Source organism: Coenobita brevimanus, chromosome 39 (assembly GCF_032717465.1).
Source record: "Coenobita brevimanus isolate Jiangsu-jjx chromosome 39, ASM3271746v2, whole genome shotgun sequence".
Classification (NCBI taxonomy): Eukaryota; Metazoa; Arthropoda; class Malacostraca; order Decapoda; family Coenobitidae; genus Coenobita; species Coenobita brevimanus.
This window is the reverse complement of record NC_136992.1, coordinates 16,521,046-16,544,438: the sequence shown is the minus strand read 5'-3', so window position 1 is coordinate 16,544,438 and position 23,393 is coordinate 16,521,046. Positions and strand designations below refer to the sequence as shown.

General features: G+C 42.7%; 1 protein-coding gene across 1 annotated transcript in view; it reads left to right on the top strand.

Moving 5' to 3' along the window:
- The window catches only part of LOC145396802 (UDP-glycosyltransferase UGT5-like), a 56,422-nt gene that overhangs the window by 23,879 nt on the left and 9,150 nt on the right, over positions 1-23,393 (top strand). Inside the window, exons 4-8 of the mRNA XM_080270093.1 lie at positions 1,642-1,805; positions 6,652-6,718; positions 7,495-7,659; positions 15,650-15,771; positions 21,391-21,488. Coding sequence (XP_080126219.1) covers positions 1,642-1,805; positions 6,652-6,718; positions 7,495-7,659; positions 15,650-15,771; positions 21,391-21,488 — 616 coding nt within the window. The remainder of the gene's footprint in view (positions 1-1,641; positions 1,806-6,651; positions 6,719-7,494; positions 7,660-15,649; positions 15,772-21,390; positions 21,489-23,393) is intronic.

The following is a 23,393-nucleotide window of genomic DNA, read 5'->3' as shown; positions in this document are numbered from 1 at the left end:
TAAATGGGTTTCAGCGATCTTCAAACATAAAACAGCTTGTTTTCAGAAAAATCCATAATAATTTTTCCACTAGTGTATATATATATATATATATATATATATATATATATATATATATATATATATATATATATATATATATATATATATATATATATATATATATATATATATATATATATATATTTGTGGCAGGTGGGGCCGCTCACCATCCACCCACTCAATGTAGTGCTGCTCTCGGGTGTCTGCCCTGTCCTCTCCTCCATCCTTCTTTCCTTCCATCTTCTTCTGTCTTTCTTTCCCTCATTCTTTCCTCGTCTTTCTGCCTGCGGGTGACTTTACACTCCCTCTTCTGTCTTTCATTCCTTCATTCTTTCCTCTTCCTTCTGTCCGTGGGTGACTCTACAGTACACTGAGTGACAAGCCAAATGGTTTCCTGTACACCAGGAAACCATTTATACGCTGGGTGGTAACCATATAACCAAATTTTGTCGCCTGGTGGTTTAGTGGGTAATTATTGTGCTCCAATCGGACTGAGCCGGTGAAGGTTTATATCCAAGGGGTGGTTGGGGTTTATTGCTCACGTAATGCCACTCAGGGATGAGTGAGGCTGGTCACTCTCATCTTAAATGTCAGGGCCAATTGCCTAGCCCCGGGCTCCTACGCTCCTCATGAGGCAACGTAGGATTGGATGATGGATGGATGGATGGATATATATACAGGCATATACATATATATACTCCCAGTCCTTCATTTATGCAACAGGTATATATGTATATACGTAAATATATATATATATATATATATATATATATATATATATATATATATATATATATATATATATATATATATATATATATATATATATATATATATTAGAAGACTCTAAAAGATTATTGCCATTAACCCTCTGGCCAGGGTGGAGCTGGTGGTGTATTGGTTTGCACATTGATCTCGCAACTGGATTATCTCTAGTCTGATTCGTAGACCGGTCAGACTTTTAGGATCACGATGCGTTCTTGTCTGCATTCACGCAGCAGCATGGACACCTGGACTGACTTATTCTAGGTCGTGTGCTGAGGGAAGACTGGGACTCTAAAAAATGGACTATTTGTCCTGAGTCCTTCAATATGAGAACTTTTCATAATTAAGTATGACCCTCTCCAAGAGATGTTACTCAGCTCAGAGAGACTTTTAGAAAGCTTATCTTTTTCGTTTTGTCTTCCAACCTCAAGAAAATTTTATTCAACTTAGGAAAGGCGTCTCGTACTGAGTGGGCTAATGAAAACTATACTGTGTAACTCTTAACATTGGCCCTCGAGAGGGACACCTTCATCCTTCATGTGGTGGCACCGATATAACCAGGTGATGGAGCTGGCGGGTTATACAAACGTCCCTCAATTCTCTCCCTATCCCCCAAATGGAGAATGGTATGAATGCAGGAATCAGGAACTTCAGCTTGCACTCTTCAGGATTCATAGGTTAACGAGCCTGGTAGTGCAGCTACTAAAACAACTACTAAATCCTCAATTTCAAAACAAAGCAATATTCTAAGCTGATTTAAACCGACTGAAAACAATAATAAAATAGAAGACGCCATCAGACTGAAGTGGGTAAAATCATCTTCCATTCCTACAGGCGCTATACCCTTTCCTGCACGAGTTGCCCTTCATCCTGGTGTCCACTCTAGGAGGCAACCCGCAGCAGTCCGCCGCCGTGGGCAACATCTGGCACCCAGCCTACACGCCCACCGTCATATGGGACTTCCCCAGACCATATACCCTCCCGGTCAAGGTCTTCAGGTACAGACAATCTTCTTTATAAAGGTTCTCTATAAAGGTTAGGTGCTGGAGAGGGACGCCTTCCCGAGGTGGCACCAATTTAAACAGAGGGGGTCACTGTCCGGTATAAATGTTCTGTGTAAAGGTTAGTGCTGCAGAGGGATGCCTTTGTATGGTGGCACCGTGTTCCCTGCCCGATTACATAAACGTCCCTCATCTCCCTCTCTTTCCCCCCAAAGGAGAATGGTGGCCTGCTAGACAAAGGGAACTTCAGTCCCCACTGGGTTCACGTTACGGCTACAACAACAACAATAATAATAATAACAACAACAACAACATCAACAACTACTACTACTACTACTACTACTAATACTGCTACAACTTCTACTACTACTACTACTACTACCATATGAAGGTTCATACTTCATTTGTCATTGGAGGGTTCATAGCACCTCTTTCTTAGCGATTTATTTTGCATATTACAGTCACCCATTCTCTTATACGCCCTATGTATCATTTTAACATAATTTTCATTAATGTCAAGCAAGAAGATACTGAAGTGTAATGAGCAGAATAAATCGCGAATGAAGAGGTGTTACGAATTCTCTAATGTCGCTTGCAATACGATCCTAAACTTGAGTCGGAGAGGGTGATTTTTGACGGATATATACGGAACGTGTACATTTCATACAGGATGGTCCGTAAATAGCGCTCCACCAGAAACTCACCTGGCGTTATTGTATTTTTTTTTTTTTATATATATATAGATAATGAATGGAGGAAGGAAAAACAAAGGAAAAAAAAAATCCATATGTCTAAAGGCATCCTCCTTTCATAAAATATTTATAACAACTGGATTTGAATTGAAGTGGATTAAATGTTTGTGGGAAACAACTCCCAGGAAGTGAATTCCAGAGAGTAGTAGTTCTGGGGATAAATGAATTTTTATAAGCAGAGGTTCTGCATTGCGGGGGAGAGAGTGTGAGTTCATGGGCGCTCCCAGCTGCCCGAGTATTTCGGTAGAAAATGTGAAGGGGAGGCACAATTGAAGCCATTCGTCAGAGCACTTACGGTAAAAATATGTTGCGGGGACGGCTCAGTCGGCTGGTGTGGGAGTGATGGTGGCAGTGGGGGGAAGAAATGAATAAATACTGCAGGGTGAACGTTGATAACCCTGACTGAGCCGTCCTCGCAACACACCCATAATCTGCCGGTGGAGTGGAGGGGGAGCGCTGTATATGGACAACCCTATATTATAAAGTGCAGTCAGTACTCCCACAAAGGGGCCAGGCATGCAGTATCATCGTCCCGTGCTTTGAAATGTGTTGGAAAAACTGGCGTCACTTATTCTCCCTAGTAATATAAAGTTTAAGTATACAGTCGGAAGAAAGGGAGGACCTAAAATATCAACTTACTGCCTAGAGCTGGTCCTGTAAGCTTGGGGAAAATGGTGGTAGTTATAGTACTAGTAGTAACAGTAGTAGCAGTAGTATAAGTAGTAGTAATAGTGCTAGACGTCTTGTAGTAGTAGAAGTAAGAGCAGCAGCAGCAGCAGCAGCAGTAGTGGTAGTAGTAGTAATTATTGTTGTTTTTGTTTTTGTATTTGCAACGCCACACTCAATCCTTCAACAGTCCATCACACTTCTTTCAAGGGATACAGAAGTAGCTGAGAGATGTTTATTTAGGGAAGTAGCTGGAGGATGTTTATTTAGGGAAGTAGTTGAGGAATGTTTATTTAGGGAAGTAGTTGAGGAATGTTTATTTAGGGAAGTAGCTGAGAGATGTTCATTTAGGGAAGTAGCTGAGGGATGTTTATTTAGGGAAGTAGCTGAGAGATGTTTATTTAGGGAAGTAGCTGGAGGATGTTTATTTAGGGAAGTAGTTGGGGAATGTTTATTTAGGGAAGTAGTTGAGGAATGTTTATTTAGGGAAGTAGCTGAGAGATGTTTATTTAGGGAAGTAGCTGAGGGATGTTTATTTAGGGAAGTAGCTGAGAGATGTTTATTTAGGGAAGTAGCTGGAGGATGTTTATTTGGGGAAGTAGCTGGAGGATGTTTATTTGGGGAAGTAGCTGAGGGATGTTTATTTAGGGAAGTAGCTGAGGGATGTTTATTTAGGGAAGTAGGTGAGGGATGTTTATTCAGGGAAGTAGGTGAGGGACTGGGAGGTTGAGCTGCCTGGCTATATCAGTGCCACCACGTGAAGGCGTCCCTCTCCAGCACCTAGGAAACTGTTAAGTCAGCTCGATAGGAAACAAAACATTTCACTCGGCAGTTATTCAGTAATCATTGTGAATTTCATAGCAAAACGAACTTCAAAAAGGTGCCCCGTAACAAAGGCTTAATGTACTTCTTTCACACCGAGACCTATGGTGCTAGAGAGGGACGCCTTTACGTGGTGGCACCGATATGACTGGCTGGTGGAGCTGCCTGGTTACATAAACGTCCCTCGGTCTCCTCCCTATCACCTGAAAGGAGGATGGTGGAGTGTGTGACAAGGGCAAGTTCAGCCTGCAGTCCACTAGATGTAAATCCAGACAAGCCTGAGGTTGCTACTACTACTACTACTACTAGTACTACTACTACTACTGCTACTACTGCTACTACTACTACTACCACTACTACTACTACTACTACTACTACTACTACTATACTGAGTAGTATTCCCGTTCCCACAGGAGACCATGGCACCTCTTCGTCAGCAATTTATTTTCCTGTTACATCATAATCTCCTTAAGTACGGTGACGCATTTTTAGCTTGTTCTTGCTGTCTCCAGGCGATTTTCTTCAGCTTAGGAGAGACGTCGCACTGGAGAGGTTTAGAAATGGCCGAAATGAACATCAGTTAAACGAAATTTCTCCTTAAATATGGATCAAATCGTCAGAAAGTGGTCTGGCGATATTCAAAATACTCCCACAGTCCATACTGACTGAATAGAGAAGTGAAAATATACACTCACACATTATGAAGGCTTGTTTTTTGGGGAAAATTTTATCACCTTTCGTACTCAAAATGAACAGAGAAAGGAACAACAAGTTAAACTAGAAAGCACTCATAGAGCACATACCTCCGCCAATGCCACTGCAGGATTAGGATCCGGATCCTCCCCCAAATTAATCAAATCTTTCTTGGCCCATGGCTTACCCTTCCGCAAAATTTCATTGAAAATGATTGAAAACTTTTGGAGATATCGTGTGGAAAAACAAACAAAAAATTCCTGGATCCAGATGATGAACCAGATCACCGCCTGAATCTAATGGATTTGTTCCTTGGGCCATACCCTACCCCTCCAAAGAATTTCAGCAAAATAAGTTCCTAAGTTTTGAGTAATCCTGCTAACAGACAACCAGACATATGAAACTGCCATAGGCAGAGAGCTTGCCGGATGGATTCCCCCCTCTTTTCCCCTCCTCCCCCATCCCCTTTCCCCTCTTCCCACCCCCCTCTTCCTCCCTCCCCACTTCCCTCTTCCTCCCCTCTTCCCTCCCCTCCCCTCTCCCCCTCTTCCCTTCTTCCCCCTCCCCTCATCTCCCTTCCCCCATTTCCTCCCTCCCCTCTTCCCTCTTCCTCATCTCTTCCCCTCTCCCCTCTTTCCTCCTCCTCTCTTCCTCTCCCCCTTCTTCCCCCTCTCCCTTATTCCCCCTTCCCTCTTCCTCCCTCCCCTCTTCCCTCCTCTCCTATTCCCTCTCCCCTCTTCTCCTCCCCTCTTCCCCCCTCTCTTTACCCCCTCTCTTTCCTCCTATCTTCCCACTTTGCCGGATGATCCTACTGTCTACTTAATTTTCACCGTCGTCTGGGCAGTGGAGAGCTTGCCGGATGGATCGGATTGTGTCTGCCTTGTTTTCACTGGCGTGTAGGCTGTCATTTGGCGAGATTTCTCGCGCTTCATTGTGAAGCACGAGATAGGTTTCAGGAAGGTAATAATTGCATTGCCAGGTGCACCAGACGTTACTCTTCAGATTGGTAAGAAAAAAAATCATTTTTCGAAATTTGAAGAAATGATGCCGGGGCAGGCCGGCAGCTGGATCCTGACGATTTCTGAACCTACCGCCATTGAGGGGTTTCAACTCCACACCCAGCCTAGGGCCTTTGACCGATCTTGATGAAAAACAATAGCTTTCATGGATTATGGATATCTACCTTCTTATTTTATTTTTTCAGAACGAGTGCCGCAAAATTGTGACCTGGAGAGAGCAAACGAACAAACAGACAGACAAACAAATATAGGTAACTGACCAACATGCTTGACGAATCTTTATATTCCGGCAAGCAACCAACGCGGGCAAAACATAACCACCTTGGTGGAGGTAATTAAAAAGTAATCCCATTACAGGTGTCCTCTATTCAGCTCAAGGACGCCATTTTTTTGTTTTTATTTTAGCAGACGATTTTATTCTGATTTTTATTTAGCTTGAAGGAGACCTGTAGTGGAGAGGTTAGTCAAAGCGTCTAACCTCTCCAGTTCGAAAAGTTCTCTCCTGTGGTGAATAAAATCGCCTGGAGATAATATGAATGAATTAGAAAATGCATAATCGAACTTTACTGGTTTACTCCCCGAATATGATGACGTAACTTGAATTTTATTTATTTATTTATTTATCTGTAACTTCCAGATGTCTTTATTCAGTTTAGGAGAGACTTTTCATACTGGAAAAGATAGATACAGCCTACACTGGCGTCTTAACTGCTAGACATCATCCCGACATTGGATAAAGTCGTCTGGGGTAGCACGAAGAACAAGCTCAATTAGTAGGTCATCCGGTTGGTTACACACACACACACACACACACACAGAAGGATCGTCTAGTACCATTATATCGACTTGGCCATCCGTTTAAGATCTCTCATGAATGCCTCCCCCTTTCAGCTTCCTGGCTCACGTCTTCACCCCCATCGTGTGGAACTGGATCCTGAAGCATCCCGTCCAGCGAGAGGTAAGACACACTGAACAGACGACTTACCAGGCAGTGCTGATGCCTGTAATTCCATGACGTAGTGTTTAGTTCATTCCTGCTACTCCAAACGGATATATTCAATTTATGAGAAACTCAAAAAAAACCTGCGGGGTTGCATACAGCCTTCTTTCATCCATTTCATTACTAGAGGTCTCTCCGTAGCTGAATAAAATCATCTGGTAACAGAGAATGACGTACTCAGACTGAAGGGGTTTACACTCTTGGGCTCTTTTGATTCACTCGCTCCGGAATAACACCGCTTGCCATTACCTGGAAGAAAGTACTAGAGCATCCCCAGTAATAGGAGGGTTAATGGTGACTGATAATAAAATGCTAGAGTTGACCACATCATGGAAAGTTAATGGCGAAAGTATTAACACAACTAAGAGCAAGAAATGACTGCATCGCAGTGGTATGTAAAAATGAGTGGATGCAACTTGCAACTGTAATAAAGTACTGATGGAGGGAAGAGGATATACTGGCATTCTAGCTATCCAAAAATTTGACGAAATAATTTCTAGAAGCTGCACTCTGAACGTCGTGTCAAAACTCAGCTTTGAGAAAGATTCCTATGAAGTGTTTGCATCTTCTAGCTGCTTTAAGAAAATATAAAAAGTTATCGAATCCACAAGTTAGATTCCAAGTCTACTCCGAAGTATTTTTCTTGAGCGGTATCTTGGCAGCAAAAATGACTAAGAATGTCTTCTTTGAAGGAGATCTTCACACTTTTCTCCCTGAAAATATCTCCTCTGCAGATCTCCCGTCAGTTCCCCCACTTACCTCCGCTGGCCGAGATCGAGAGGAATCAGAGTCTGTGTTTTCTCAACACCCAGGTGGGCTTGGACGTGCCCATACCCCTCCTGCCCACCCAGGTGCCTGTAGGAGGCATCCACCTACGCCCTGCCAAGTCCCTTTCCCAGGTATTCTTTGCTCTTTCAGTACTTTGGCGTCTTTTTTCCTGAAGCGTGAGGTATATATGAGTGACACTTCCTATCTATCTATCTATCTATAGCCCGACGCCCTAATCCCGCAAAAGGTGGCCGCAGACAAAACGCCTCCAAGTCGCTCTGTCACCCATCATTTGACTACCCTTCCCCCAACTCACTCCCCCCTCCCTCATATACCACTCAACTCCATCCCTACACCTCATCCTCGGTCTACCCCTCCCTCTCCCTTCCTCCACCTCACCTACATACACCCTCTTAGTCAGTCTTTCATTCTTCATTCTCTCCACATGTCCAAACCACCTCAGTGTATTTCTCCTAATCTTCTCAACCACATCCACATCCACCCCACAACGTTCCTTCACTTCTTCATTCGTCAACCTGTCCTTCCATGTCACTCCACATGCTCCTCTCAAGTAACTCATTTCCACTGCTCTCACTCTTGACTTGCTATCCTCTTGCAAGGTCCAGCCTCGCTTTCATACGTCAGGGTAGGGATCACAATACTATCATGCAGTGGCTTCTTAACTTCCATACTCACCTCCCTATTTCTCATCACTGATTTCAGTGAACTAACAACCTTCCTTCCCTGCTGTACCCTTTCACGCACTTCATCCCCCAAAGTTCTATCCTTACTCATCACACTACCCAAGTACTTGAATGCAGTCACATTCTCCATATCCTCACCATCCAACCTCACTGTACACTCTGTGACTTCATTCCTCTCAAACACCATAACTTTACTCTTGTTTACATCAACTTTCAGATTCCTCTTCCTACACAGTGTCCCAAATTCATTCACCAAACCTTGCAACTCCCATTCATCTTCACTCAACAATACTGTATCATCAGCAAACAGCAACACAGGAATCTTCCAAATCTCACCCTCATTCTTTAGAGCCACCCCGACACCCATTGCCCTACCTTGCACCTCCTTTACAACCCCATCCATGTATATATTAAACAGCCATGGAGATATCACACAACCCTGTTTCAGTCCCACATTGAAATCAAAGAACTCAGTTCACAATCCACTCGCACCGTAGCCCTAGCTTCTTCGTACATACTCTTCACAGCACTCAACAATTTCCCCTCCACTCCGTATATTCTTAATACCTTCCACATACCTTGCCTATCTATTCTGCCATAAGCTTTCTCCAAGTCCATGAAGGCAGCATACACTTTCTTTCCCTTCTCTAGATACTTGTCCACTAAATATCTTAGAACAAATATCTGATCTACACACCCTTTTCCCTTCCTAAATCCCCCTTGTTCTTCTCCAACTAGCTCCTCTGTCATATGCCCAATCCTATCAATGAGTATTCTACCATATATTTTTCCAGTCACACTAAGAAGGCAAATATCCCTATGGTTACCACATACTTCTCTCTCCCCTTTTCCTTTGTATAAAGGAACAATTATACCTGATTTCCAGTCCTCTGGAACTCTTCCATCTTCCCAAGCCAATCTACTCAACTTCCATATCCACTCCACAACAATCTCACCCCCATACCTCAGCATTTCACCACACACTCCATCAATTCCTGGGGCCTTTCCCATCTTGATCTTCTTCATTGCTTCCACTACTTCCGCCATACTGATCTCTTCCTCCCTCCACTCATCTCCTTCTCCCAGCCATTCACCAACCACTTATACTCGCACTGCTCTCACTCTCTACATTCAACAAATCCTCAAAGTGCTCCTTCCATCTCTTCAATTTCTCTCTCTTCTCCACCAACAATCTATTATTCCTATCTTCCACTTCCCTATTATTTCCCTTTTCACACTGCCTTACTTTCTTTACCTCCTTCCAAAACAATTTCTTACTCTCCCTTCATTTCACACTCAGATTCCTCCCAAATTCTTCATCCACTTTCTTCTTACTCTCCTTCACCAGTCTCTTCACCTCCCTTCTCCTGCTCACATATACCTCTCTCTTCTCTCTCTCATCTTCATCCCTACCTTTACTCACTAGCCATTCACTATACTGTATGCCTTCTTCTTTTGTTCCACATCTCGTTTCACCTCATCATTCCACCATGCTGTCCCTTGCACACCCTTGCATCTCCTCCTCACTCCACAAACCACCTCACACGCTGCGCCTATCTCTTCCGTGAATATATTACTTACGTCTTCCACCCCTTCCATCTGCTTTAACTCATACCTTCCCAATCTTTCTTCCACTATGCTCTTATACTCTGCCATTTTCTCACTATCTTGCAAATTCTCCACTCTTCTCACAGCTGTTTCCTCCTGTCTTTCCCTTCGTCTCTTCAACCATTTTCTTTGCAGCTTTACCTTGGCCATCACTAAGTGATGGTCCGAGACTCCATTCCCCCACCCTCTCCACACTCTTGCATCCAACACTTGTCTTCTCATTCGCTCATCCACACATACGTAGTCTATCCTTGCCATTCATTCAACAAGTTGACCATCCATCCTCCTCATTACTCTCCATTTATACCTGTGGATCATCTTATGCCGAAAGTAGGTGTTAGCTATTGACACTTCCTAATTTTATGAAATTGTTGTTTTCCCTCTGCCCAGTCCAGCTGGTTACCTTGCTCCCAACCTGCCCTGTTTGCTCATCGTCGCTTGCCCACCCTTTTTCTTGCTTCTTCCTGTATCTAATTGAAAGCTGATCCCATTGCTAATATCATTCCTCACAAAACACTTGTTTTTACAGTACAGGTAAATTTTATCCTGCTCCACCACACATCATGGCCTTAATCAATCCTTCCTACCCAACCAACTTTTCCTCCCTTACTTCTGACTCGTATCATAGTGTAATACGCATGGCACCCATCTCCACAGCGTACACTTCCCCTGGCATGCCCCATTACCCACTATCACTGACTGCAACCTGTACCGCCCACTACTCTCAGTCCACCTCAACCATTTCTGCTTGGATGGGATGAGTGCCATAATAATGGCTGGTTCGATCAACAAACAACTTAAATCCTTGTATTCCAAGGATATGCAGTACTTACTGCATCGTGCCTCACTATCCACTAACATCTTGCTTCATTACACCCACCTCACACACTCCTTTCCACCTACTCCTACCCATTTCTTGCTCACCCATCCTTCACTTGTAACTTACCGCTCTACCTACAACATTGATCTCCACGCCGTTCATTTTCCTTGAATGGCCCACCTTTCACCACCATTCCAGCTTATCTTGAATTCACCTCCTCAGCCATCACACTCGTTTTCATTGTGGTGTGGTGGTTATCATAAGAACGACTATCTCGACTAACAACCAACCTATTCAGCATCTACTGTATATCACACGGTAGACCACCACCCATAATCATTCTAGCCCACTCTACTTAGTCCTGAAGTAAATGAAACTTCATATCTCAAAAATTCTGAACAAACTTGGTTATTAATTGGCAAATTACACTGATACACATGACCTGAACTGTTCTTTGTTAACCTAAGTCAGTTTGATTTGCCTAAAACGAGATGAAACGATCTAAATTGCTTGAAATAACCCTCCTTTTAACTTGGATGATATGGATCTGATTTCTTGGAGTGTACCTAAATTAACTTGAATGGATGCGACTCAATCCAATTTCAATGAGTGAACCTGAGAAGGTGTGAAATTGTACGAGTAAGTAAACCTGTATGGACCTTAATAACCTTGCAATACTGGCCCTAACTGAGCCAGAATGTATGTGAAAGACCTGACTGCATCTAAATGACATTATTGGGCCTAACTGGACCCGAAACGTCCTAAAAAGACCTGAGTAGCCCTGAACGAATCTACAACGTGAGAGAATGTGAACAATTTGAACTGACGTTAGTGGCCTGAATGGGCCTAATTGGACATGAATGGATCTACTGTAACTGGTACTGAACTGCCATAAACCACCCCGAAATAACCTAATTTGGCTAAAATGGATGTAATAGGACTGAAATGGCATTCATAAAACTCAGTGGTCCTAATCAGTTCATAAAAGAACCCAATGTTCCTGAATAATTCTACACTGATACTAGTGGGCCAGTTGGCTGTGCAAGACCTGAATGAGTAATAAATGACATGAATGTTCCCAACCGAATCTAAATGACCTTGAAGTGACCCTAATGAAACTAGACTGACCTACAAAAGACGCCTTGACTGCTCTGAATGAGTTTAAATATGACTATGACATAAAGCCATCAATGTAACAGTAACTGGAGTGACAAAGAATTGATCACCGTATTAATGGAGTAATTTGTTCCCAAGTAGTTTAATGCAGATAATATTAGTTAAATCCGATGGTTATTCTGTTGATTATTATGCAAAGATTTGTTACTTTGGCTGAGGGTTATGATGTAAGTGCTGATTGGCAAACATGCTGTTTTCATTTTTAATTTAGTATATTTCTTTCTTACTTCTTTTACCTCCAGGCGATTTCATTCGGTCTTGGAAAAGCTGTTTGTTCGGATGGAGTTCGAAGGAATCTTTATTAACTCCTTTTGTGCGATGGTGCCTTTTAAAGCTAATTATAACTTTGAGATGATGAAATTCGCCTCATGAAACACTTGCTGTAGTGAAGGTGTTAAATGCTTTACTAAAAGAGGTCTTTCCCAAGTTCAGTAAAGTCTCTTATACATATAAATATAAACAAACAAATGAATATATATGAATGAAGAGTGAATGGAAGAGTGACGCATTGGAGTGGGCAGAGTTGGGCTGTCTGGACATTGCTACTCCTCACCCTGCTCTAGCATGGGAAAGGAGGTCCGGATGATGATGATGAATGATGTGAGGAAAACAGCGTGGAGGAGGAAGTTACGAACTCGGGCCTCACAGTCCATAGCCGACAGCTCTGCAAATCGTACTAAGCGGTGACGCTAAATAAAAGTATCAACTATTATAATAATACACCATACTGGAAGGTTTAATAGAGATTTTTTCCTACTGGTATTGCATCTTTACTGTACGACTTTCCAGTTATGGTTAACTCTCCTGTTAAACCCTCCATTATATTTGTTACCTTCCCATTAAGTATCTAAAACTTAAATTTAACTTTGATTTTTAAAATTTCATTATCCTATTATATTTCACTCACCCTACCTGTATCCCTGACCGCCTTGGAGAGAGCTCCAACATACTTGATCTCTTCCTTACAACTAATCCTTCTGCTTACACTGTTAATCTTTTCTCTCCGTTGGGCTCCTCCGATCACAACCTTATCACCTTAACCTGTCCTATTGCTCTGGTGCGGCCTGCGGACCCTCCAAAAAAACGTCGTCTCTGACACTTTGGAACTGCGGATTGGGAGGCCCTCAGGCAGTACTTCTTTGATTTTCCCTGGAATAATTATTGCTTCCATGGCCGGGAGCCATCTGGGTGTGCCTTGCGCATTACGGAGGTTATTCTCACGGGCATGGAAGCATACATTCCTTTCTCATATCCTTTGACTAATGCACGAAAGCCTTGGTTTAATCACGCTTGTTCTAATGCTGTCCGCAACAAGGAGAGGGCCTATGAAAGGTACTGGAGCCAACTCACCCCTGAATCACATCTTTTTTACATTTCTGCCCGGAATCGTGCTAAGTCTGTTCTTCACTCTGCTAAAAATAATTTCATCCGTACAAAATGCTCTTAACTCTAACTCGAACTCTTCTCGCTCCTTCTGGCACCTTGCCAAAAACCTTTCTAACAACTTTACCTCATCATCTTTCCCTCCTATTTTCTACTCTGATGGCTCTGTAGCTATTTCTTCTGCTGAGAAAGCAGATCTCTTCGCTCGGACTTTCTCCTCCAATTCCACCTTAGACGATTCCGGTACTGTTCCTCCATCACTTCCCCCCCTCTGACTTCCTCATGGCTAACATTAAAATTTCTTCAGCTGATGTATTTCCTGCGATTGCTGGCCTCAGTACTAATAAGGCATATGGGCCTGATGGAGTCCCTCCTCTTGTTCTCAAGACCTGTGCTTGCACCCTGCCTAGGCAAACTCTTTCACCTTTGTCTGTCAACTTGTACCTTTCCTTCTTGCTGGAAGTTTGCTCTCATTCAGCCGGTCCCAAAGAAGGGTGACCATTCCCAACCCTCTAACTATCGTCCAATTGCTTTAACATCTTGTATCTCAAAAGTTTTTGAGTCTATTCTTAATAGAAAAATCCTAAAGCATCTTTCCTATCACAACCTTCTTTCTGATCGTCAGTATGGGTTCCGTCAGGGACGCTCCACAGGCGATCTACTCACCTACCTTTTTGACTCCTGGTCATCCTCCTTTCGGGACTTTGGCGAAAGCTTTGCCATTGCACTTGACATCTCAGAGGCTTTCGATCGAGTCTGGCATAAATCTTTAATTTCCAAACTCCCCTCTTACGGTTTCTATCCTTCTATCTGTGCCTTCATCTCTAGCTTCCTTTCTGGTCGTTCTATAGCAGCTGTTGTAGACGGCTATCGTTCTTCTCCTAGATCTATTAACAGTGGTGTTCCTGAGGGCTCTGTCCTATCACCAACTCTCTTCCTTTTATTCATCAATGATCTTCTAAGCTGTACATCTAACCCTATCCACTCATACGCTGATGACTCCACCCTTCACCTTTCCATTCGATTCCCGCAACGTTCATCTCAGCAGTTACTTCAACAGGCAAGGGATGAGGCTATGGCACACCTAATGTCTGACTTGGCTCGTATCTCCGACTGGGGGAAAAATAATCTGGTTGTTTTTAATGCATCAAAGACTCAGTTTTTGCACCTATCAACCCGACAAAATCTTCCACAGGTATACCCAATTATGTTTAATAATACTCAACTTAATCCTGCACCATCCTTGAACATGCTTGGGGTTTCATTTGCTCGGGACTTGTCTTGGAAAGATCATACTACAACTCTTGTAAAATCTGCTTCCAAAAGATTGGGTGTGCTAAGCCGACTCTGTTCCTTCTTTACCCCTGCACAATTGTTGACTCTATACAGGGGTTTTATCCGCCCCTGTGTGGAGTACAACTCTCATGTGTGGGGAGGCTCCCCACATACAGCTCTTCTCAATAGGGTGGAGTCAAAGGCTTTTTGTCTAATCAACTCTCCCCCTCTTACTGACTCCATTCAATCTCTGTCTCTTCGCCGCAATGTTGCATCTTTATCTCTTTTCTATCGCTACTTCAATGGTCACTGTTCCTCTGAACTGTCTGCATGCATTCCTCCACTTCTACGACGGGCGCATAGCACCCGTCTAGCAGCAAACTCTCACCCCTTTTCTGTCCAACTCTCTAATGCAAGAGTTAACCGTTACTCCCAGTCCTTCATTTATGCAACAGGTCAACTCTGGAACTGTCTCCCTCTGTCTGTATTTCCTGCTTCCTATGATCTCCAGTGTTTCTAAAGCAGTGTGTCAAGGCATCTCGAAATGAATGGATCTTGAATTTGTCTCTCTCTTGTATTTTGTTTTTCTCTTGGAAGGAACAGTTTTGCGGGCTCATTGCCTTTGGTTCCTTCTTCCCCACATAAAAAAAAATAATAATAATAATAAACTTTTTCTGTATGCTTTCCATCAAATTGTTCACGTATTTTTCAGCAAACCTTTCAACATTCCCAGTCATGCTTTGAAATTCTATTAAACTCTCACCTTGCCAACAATTTTTCCCCTTCGATATGTAAAATGAATGTTCTATCTTTCCATTAAATGTTCAGCATTTCCAGCAAGCTCTCAGACCTTCCTATTAAAATGCCGGTCTTTCCATTTAAAATAAACATTCCTCTTAAACGCTGATCCCACGAACTAAGGCGATGGATGGAGGTCGCTTAGGAATTACTTTTCGGACTGGAGGGGATACATTTCAGTCCTTTACAATCCTTCAAAGTTAGAGTTGAAGGAAATCTTGGTATGAAATCATCTGCTGGTAGTGTGTTTGTAATGACAAGATCTGATCGTAGTGAGGGGGTTAAGCCTTCTATTCTCTCAGTCCTTCCTTGTAAACTTCCCACTTTCCAATAAAATTTCCTCTCTTTGGCCGACAGGAGCTGAGGCGGTGGGTAGAGGGTGCTGGGAGCGGTGTGGTTTACGTGAGCCTGGGTTCCATGACGCGGGGCAGCCACATGCCCCGCCACTATCGATCGCTCTTCGTACAGGTCTTCGCCAGGTGATTTGTTTTTATTTTTTCACTCCCGTTCTTCTTACACATTTTTTTCTTCTTGTTCCTTTTCTTCTTCTTCATCTTCATCTTCTTCATCTCTTCTTCTTTTATTATTATTATTATTATTATTATTATTATTATTATTGTTGTTGTTGTTGTTGTTACCACATCAGTCATGAGTTATATTCTTGTCATTATTATTATCATTGTTATTATAAATAATGATAATATTATTATTAACTAAATTGCTCGTATTCACTCAATTTCAAAGCTACGGCCATCATTCTTGGCCATCTGAGTCCCCCAGCTGGCGGCTTCATATGACCCAGTATCATCCAGTTTCCAGTACTGGTTTTCCAGTTGCTTCCAAATACTTATAGTCAGTTCGTGGATTCTCAGAAACCGCTGAAGAAACAGACTTCAATATATTTGTGGGACATAGCTAAGGTCGGTGAGCAGGTCTGAAATGATTATGGGCCCATTTGGGCCAGTAGTTTTTAAGTTGGCCCAGAGGCCAATGGAAGGTAGTCCATTTTTGCTCTGCGGTAATATTGTTGCTTTCACCTTCGCCCAACGTGTTTGACATTCTTCTAGGGGGGCCCTACTACACCAGCTCTTCACTTCAAAGTGCTTACAACATGAAGGGCGTTGAAAGCACTAGGTCCAGCGATAGATACAATGCTAGGAAATTAATAGTATACCTTATGCCTGTTGTGTGCTTTTGTTTTCTAATGTCTGTTACTATAATTTTGTAGTTGGATACAAATAATATAATCAAAATAGACAGGGGGTCCTTTTTGGTCTTGAGACCTAGGACTAATAGTCCTTTGACCGATTACAGGCCTTTTATAGGTTGTGTATATGAATAAATAACATAGGTTAGTAAACAGATACATACTGTATGTACTGAGGTCACATGCACAAGACGGATGACCTTGTCATGTGGTGAGTTATTGCAATTGCTAATAGCAATTTCCGTTTTGTAGTTATTATTGTTATTATTATTATTATTATTATCATTATTACTTTTATTGTTATTATTTTTTCCAATTCAAAGGCCTTTATTCATCACAGGAGAGACTTTTCGCTCTGCAAGGAGAGATAGTTTCGTTTCGTTTAATTTATAACCTTAATTAACCCTTTTGTTATTAAGAGTCAATCTAAAGTTTAATGAAAATCATCTGGTGGCAGCAAGACTTAACCGAAGGAATACCTGCACAGCATCGGACTGAATGGGTCATCTTTCTGAAGCCTCTACTTGTTTATTTTGATTATGCAGTTATCTTGCTTTTGCTTTTCTGCTTCTTGTTGATACCTCCAGACAATTTTATTCAGCTTGCAATAGAATTTTTGACGTGAAGGGGTTTATGAAGGCTATAGTTTACCTCTCCAATTTGAAAGTCCCTCGTGTGCTAAACAGAGTCGTCTGGAGATAGCAATAATAAAAATAGAATACGACATTGGACTGAAGGGATGAAGTTGTGTGTAAGAATGCATGTTTATGCATGTCTTCACTCATGCACGTGATATCTTCCTACCTACAGACGATTTTGGCGAGATTAGGGGACATTTCGAACTGGAAGGGTTAGATACGGCCTTCATATGTCCCTAAGTCATGAGTTCCTAACTTCAACAAAATCGATCATGGTCAGATACATACGCGAATAAAGGACGTAACCACACTATCTATCTAGGCTGCTTCCCCCAAGGAAAGGGAGGTAGCCGAGACAGGACGACACACTCCCCATTTACTCATCCATTCAAACACATTCATTCGCATCTTAGCCCCAAAGGGGAGAACGGACAGATCCTCACCGCACCACACCGCACAAGGGTCAACTGCGCAATGCAATCAGTGACATCAGCAGCAGGGCCCGACAGCAGAACTGGTTTACCCCTGCCACATCATAACAGACCCATCCCCTTACCCACACCTGACCTGACTAGCTGATCAGACCAAATGCGGGAGAATATCCCCTCAGGGCTGCGTCATCACTTATTCATTCACAATTTCTCTCCATTTATTTCTGTCACGCACAGCCACTCTTCCTTGCTCAATAGACATCCCTCTTGCATCCAGCGCTCTCTTCACACTGTCCATCCATCCTATTCGTGGTCTTCCTCTCAGCCTTACACCTCTCACATCAGATCTAGTTATCTTTTTCACCAATCGCTCATCATCCATTCTCTCCATATGCCCAAACCATCGCAACACCCTCTGCTCAACTCTACCAGCCATCTCCCGAACAACTCCAGTTCTCCTTCGCACTTCATCATTTCGCACTCGATCCATATGCGTCACTCCACACATACTCTTCAGACACCTCATCTCCATTACATTCAAACTTTTCCTCTCTCCTACACCCATATTCCATGTTTCAGCCCCATATAACGCAGTCGGTACCACAACACCCTCATACAGCCTTCACTTTACATCCATTCTAAGCAAACGACATTAAACACTTTTTTCATTCCTCCCAGCACCTTCCCTACTTCATTTATTCTAAACTTCACTTCTGCATCTATTCTTCCATCCACAGCAACATGTGACCCTAGATATTTAAAACACTCTACCTCCTCAAGCAGCTCACCATTCAAAACGATATTCATCCTCCTACCATCTATCAACCTCGTACACTTCATCACTTTACTCTTATTCTCATTTACTTTCAATTTCCTCCTTTCACACACCCTTCCAAACTCCTCTACCAACTGTCTCAATCTCTCCTCTGAATCAGTCACCAGTGCAGTATCATCTGCAAACAGCAGCTGCTTCAGATTCCACTCTCCACCATCAACATTCACCAGACTCAGACCTCCACCTAAAACTCTTGCATTCACCTCCCTTACAACACCATCCATGTAAATATTAAACAACCAAGGGGACATCACACATCCCTGTCGCAGCCCCACTCTCAGGGGAAACCAATCACTCACAGCATTTCCCATTCTTACACACGCTCTACTATTTACATAAAAACTTTTCACCCTTTTTAGTAACCTACCATCAAGTCCATACAATCTTAAAACAGTCCACAAAGCCTCCCTATCAATTCTATCATATGCTTTCTCTAAATCCATAAATGCCCAAAACACATCCTTGCCTTTCGCTAAATAGTTTTCACACACTTGTCTCACAGCAAACACCTGATCAATGCATCCCCTCCCTCTCCTAAAGCCACACTGCTCATCACCAATCACTCCCTCTGTACCCTCTCTAACTCTCATAATTAACACTCTACCATACACCTTATCTACAACACTCAACAGACTTATACCCCTAAAGCTAGTACATTCATACTTATCACCCTTGCCTTTATACAGTGCGACCACACAAGCACTTGCCCAGTCAATTGGCACCATACCTTTCTCAAAGCACACATTCAACAATCTTACTAACCAGTCAACAATAGTCACTCCACCACCCTTCAGGCATTCCACAGCACACCCATCCATACCTGCAGCTTTCCCTGTTTTCATCTCCTTTACTGCCTTCTCCACTTCCTCCTTCGTGATCAAAGAATCATTCAACTCTCCCAACACATTTATTCCTTGCACCTTTCCATCTGCCACAATCTCAGCCACCCTTGCCTCCTCTCCATTTAACAATCTTTCAAAATACTCTGCCCATCTCTTCCTTACTGCATCCATCTCAATTAACATCCTTCCATCCTCTGCTTTTACTCGTTCTTTCTTCGCAGACTCTCCCTTTCGCACCCTTTTCACCTCCTTCCAAAACATTTTCTTATTCTGTTGAAAATCCTCTGTCAGCCGCCTAACCCACCTCCCATCTGCTGCCACTTTAGTATCACGCACAGCCCTTCTCGCTCTGTTCCTCTTTTCCTTATACCTTTCATATGACATCTCATCCTTCCTCTGCAGCCACACTTCATAGGCACGTCTCTTCTCAGCCACAGCCATACTTACTTCCTCGCACCACCTTTCACTTCCTTTTCTTACACCACCACCCACACGTCTCACACCACACGCCTCTTCTACATGCCCCACCACGGCACTCTTAAACAACTGCCATTCCTCCTCCACGCTGCCATTTTCCCGATCTTTCACTGCGTTCCACTCATCTTTCAATTTCTCCTGATACTTTATCTTTTTCTCTCTTTTATCCAACTTACTCACTTTCAAAACCTCCCTGCCACACCTAACCCTTCTAGCTCTCACCCATCTCTTACCTACTCTTAACTTTCCCTCCACCAGGTAGTGGTCAGACATACCTCCACCCTCCCCTCTCAGAACTCTCATATCCAACAATCTTCCTATTACATTCCTAGACACAACCACATAGTCCATCAAAGCTCTATCAACAACCCTTCCACCCTCCTGTCTCACCCATGTATACTTATAAATATCTTTCTTCTCAAACAGCGTATTCCCAATCACCATCTCTCGCTCAACACACATCGCTATCATTCGTTCCCCATTTTCATTTCTTCCAGGCACACCATGCATACCAACTACACCTTCAACTGCTACATTTCCCACTCTAGCATTCAGATCTCCCATCATTACCACATTCACATTCGCTCCAAAAATCTGCAGACACTCATCAACATCATTCCAGAGAGACTGCCTCTCTTCTTCATCCCTTTCACTACCAGGCCCATATGCACTCACAAACACCCACAATTCACGTTCAAATTTCGCTTTCACCCACATCAGTCTCGATGACACCCTTCCATTCAATCACACATTGCTGTACTTCCGGACTCACTAACAAGGCCACACCTTCTCTTGCCCTTCCTCTATCAACACCTGACAATCTTCCATTCACACTTCCAAACATAGACTCCCCCTTCCCTTTCATCTTCGTTTCACTCAAAGCCAACACATCCAACTTTCTTCTCACAAACATTCTCCCAATCTCCTCCCTTTTAGCCTCAATCGTACTACATCCACGCACGTTCATAGACCCAATCTTCAGGGTACGGGGATAACTCCATCCCCCATCCCTTTCTCTGGCCTGTCTCTTTTTAGGAACCAATAAACAGAGGAGGGGGTCCCTAGTCCCCTCACCCCGCCCCTTTTTGTCGCCTTTTACTACACGCAGGGAATACGGTGGCAGTATTCTTCCTAACACAACCTGGCCGCAGAGTAGTAGTACCACCCCATAGTGCGGCCAGGTTGTGTCCCCCCCGCCACAGGGGGCTCACTAAAGGCCTTAAAAAAAAAAAAAAAAAAGCAAAAGAAAGCTTGTTTAGGTCTTTATCGTTACTCATATAGTTGGAAAATTTTCCATATCCACACCAAAGTCAATACTGAACTGAGGAAATAGGGACAAACTAAATTACTGTACAGTATATAATATGTTAAGAAACTACAAAACATCAACTAAATCAGAGTCAGTATTAGATAAATGATATTCACTGGTGTTGATAAATTACAAAAGGTTTCATAGCCAAGCTGGTCAACGTTAAAGTCAAGAAACACAGCCAGTTAAACGATTCCTTGTATTATTCACTGATCTGGAGAAGCTACTGTGCAACGCATGTCACTGCTCAGAGTCAGTAGTAAAGAAACACGACGAAAGAAAAGATATACCTCTTACGACACTAATTGCTGTGGAGACTAATAAAGACCAGGTTAAGCTCATTGTGAATATCTCCCCAGACTGCAGCAGCGAGTTGTGTGGAAATTCGAGGAGGACGTGCCCGAGGCGTCTGAGAACGTGTTGGTGCGAAGATGGCTACCCCAACAGGACCTTCTAGGTGGGTCTCATCATCATCATCATCTAATATGCCACTATAATGATAAGGGTAGGATCCAAAAGTAGGAAAGGCAAATAATAAAGGTAGCATAAATATGAACAAACTGCCAAGTATAAGAGAGCCATATAGCGATTCACACTTCATAAAAGTCTGAAATTTCCTCTCCACAGGCGAGGAAACACACACACACACACACACACACACACACACACACACACACACACACATATATATATATATATATATATATATATATATATATATATATATATGTGTGTGTGTGTGTGTGTGTGTGTGTGTGTGTGTGTGTATTATGTTGTTAAGAAGCTAGATTTGAGTTAGGTGCTCGAGAAGCATCTCGACGTTTTCCGATGTTTATGGTAGCTAGTTCCGGTTCTGGTACGAGTCAGAGTTGCCAGTTTGCCTGCTGTTTGTGAGCGTAGTTGTTTAGTAAGTTATGCATTTATTTTTCTGCTCTTTTTCTTTATAATGTTTTATTTATGTGCCTGCTTGAAAAATTATGTAATTTAAATTTGTATGGTAAATGATTTTGAGTGTTAAGTAAAGTAATACAACTCTGGCATATTTTGATGTCTCCGAGTTGGCTACTGTTGTTCTCGAGGAATGTAGACGTTTCTCGAGAAATGCAAGCTTTAATAAGGATGGGGTAGAGACTGTTTTAAGTTTAGTCAGTTTTCAGTTCAGCTTGAGTGGAGTTCAGTCAGTTTTCAGTGTAGTGTTGTGCTGTTAGTGAAGTTTGTGAAGTGTTGCTGGCAAGCATTAAGTGTAATTACAGTTAGTGAAGATTATTTTCGGTACTTGTGAAAACGGCGAAGTGTTAATTGAAGTTTGTATATCACTGGTACTTGAGAAAACAGTGTTGTCAAGCATTAAGTGAAATAGCTGTGAAGTGTTATGCGTTAAGTGTAATAGCAGGTAGTAAATTGTGTATAGCTCCAGTGCTTGTGAGAATAGTGAAGTGAAGTTGGAAAGCATTAAGTGTAACTATTTGGAATTTTAAATAATGAACTTTAAGAAGCCAGCGTTTATTTTCGCCTCAGCTGATCTTATGTGCTGTACACCTTAAGGCTGACCATAGGAAGAACAACTCACTGGGCAACGTCCTTTCTATACTGAAGTACTGCTGTTGGAGCCTGTGGCAGTGTGGGGGTGGGGATGTAACACTGGTCTCAGGAGTGGGATAATTTCGGTGCTGCAGTGAGTCTAACCTTCGACATGGACGCAGAAGGTGTGAAGACAAGATCCTGAGCTGGGCAGGAGGACGAAGTGTCACTGGCTGCAGTTATGAAGCTTTTACAGGCACAAAGTGTAAAACTGAAGGTACAGAGTGAACAACTGAAGGCACAAACGAAAGAACTTAAAGAACAGTTACAAGCATAAAGTGTACAACTGCAGGCACAGAATGAAGGACAGAAACAACTCCAAGAACAAATACACGCCCAAAGTGAAGAACAGGAGCTCAGAAACGAAATCAAAGAACAACTGCAGACAGAACGAAGAACAGAAAGAACGATATGAACAGCTTCAGGAGGCATTACAGAAGTAACAGGGAGAAGTACAACTGAGAATGCAAGGACAGCTAGATGCATTCATGGGGGAAATGAAAGAAGAACAGCAGCAACTTAAGGAGGAAGTAAACGCCAAGCTAAAGCAACAGAAGTGTAAGGTAAGCAGTAGTGTGATGGAGTGTAAACAGCATGTAGACAACCAGGTAAAGATTAGTGAGGGAATAATGGCGGAGTGCAGACAGCAAATAGATAGCCAATTGAAGCATGTAGTCGACCAGGTAGAGATAATTTGTGAGAACACTGGAGGCTGTAGAGAAATATTGCACTGCTGAGCCTCAGGTTAGTGTACAGGGAGCATATGAAAGGAATGGACAGC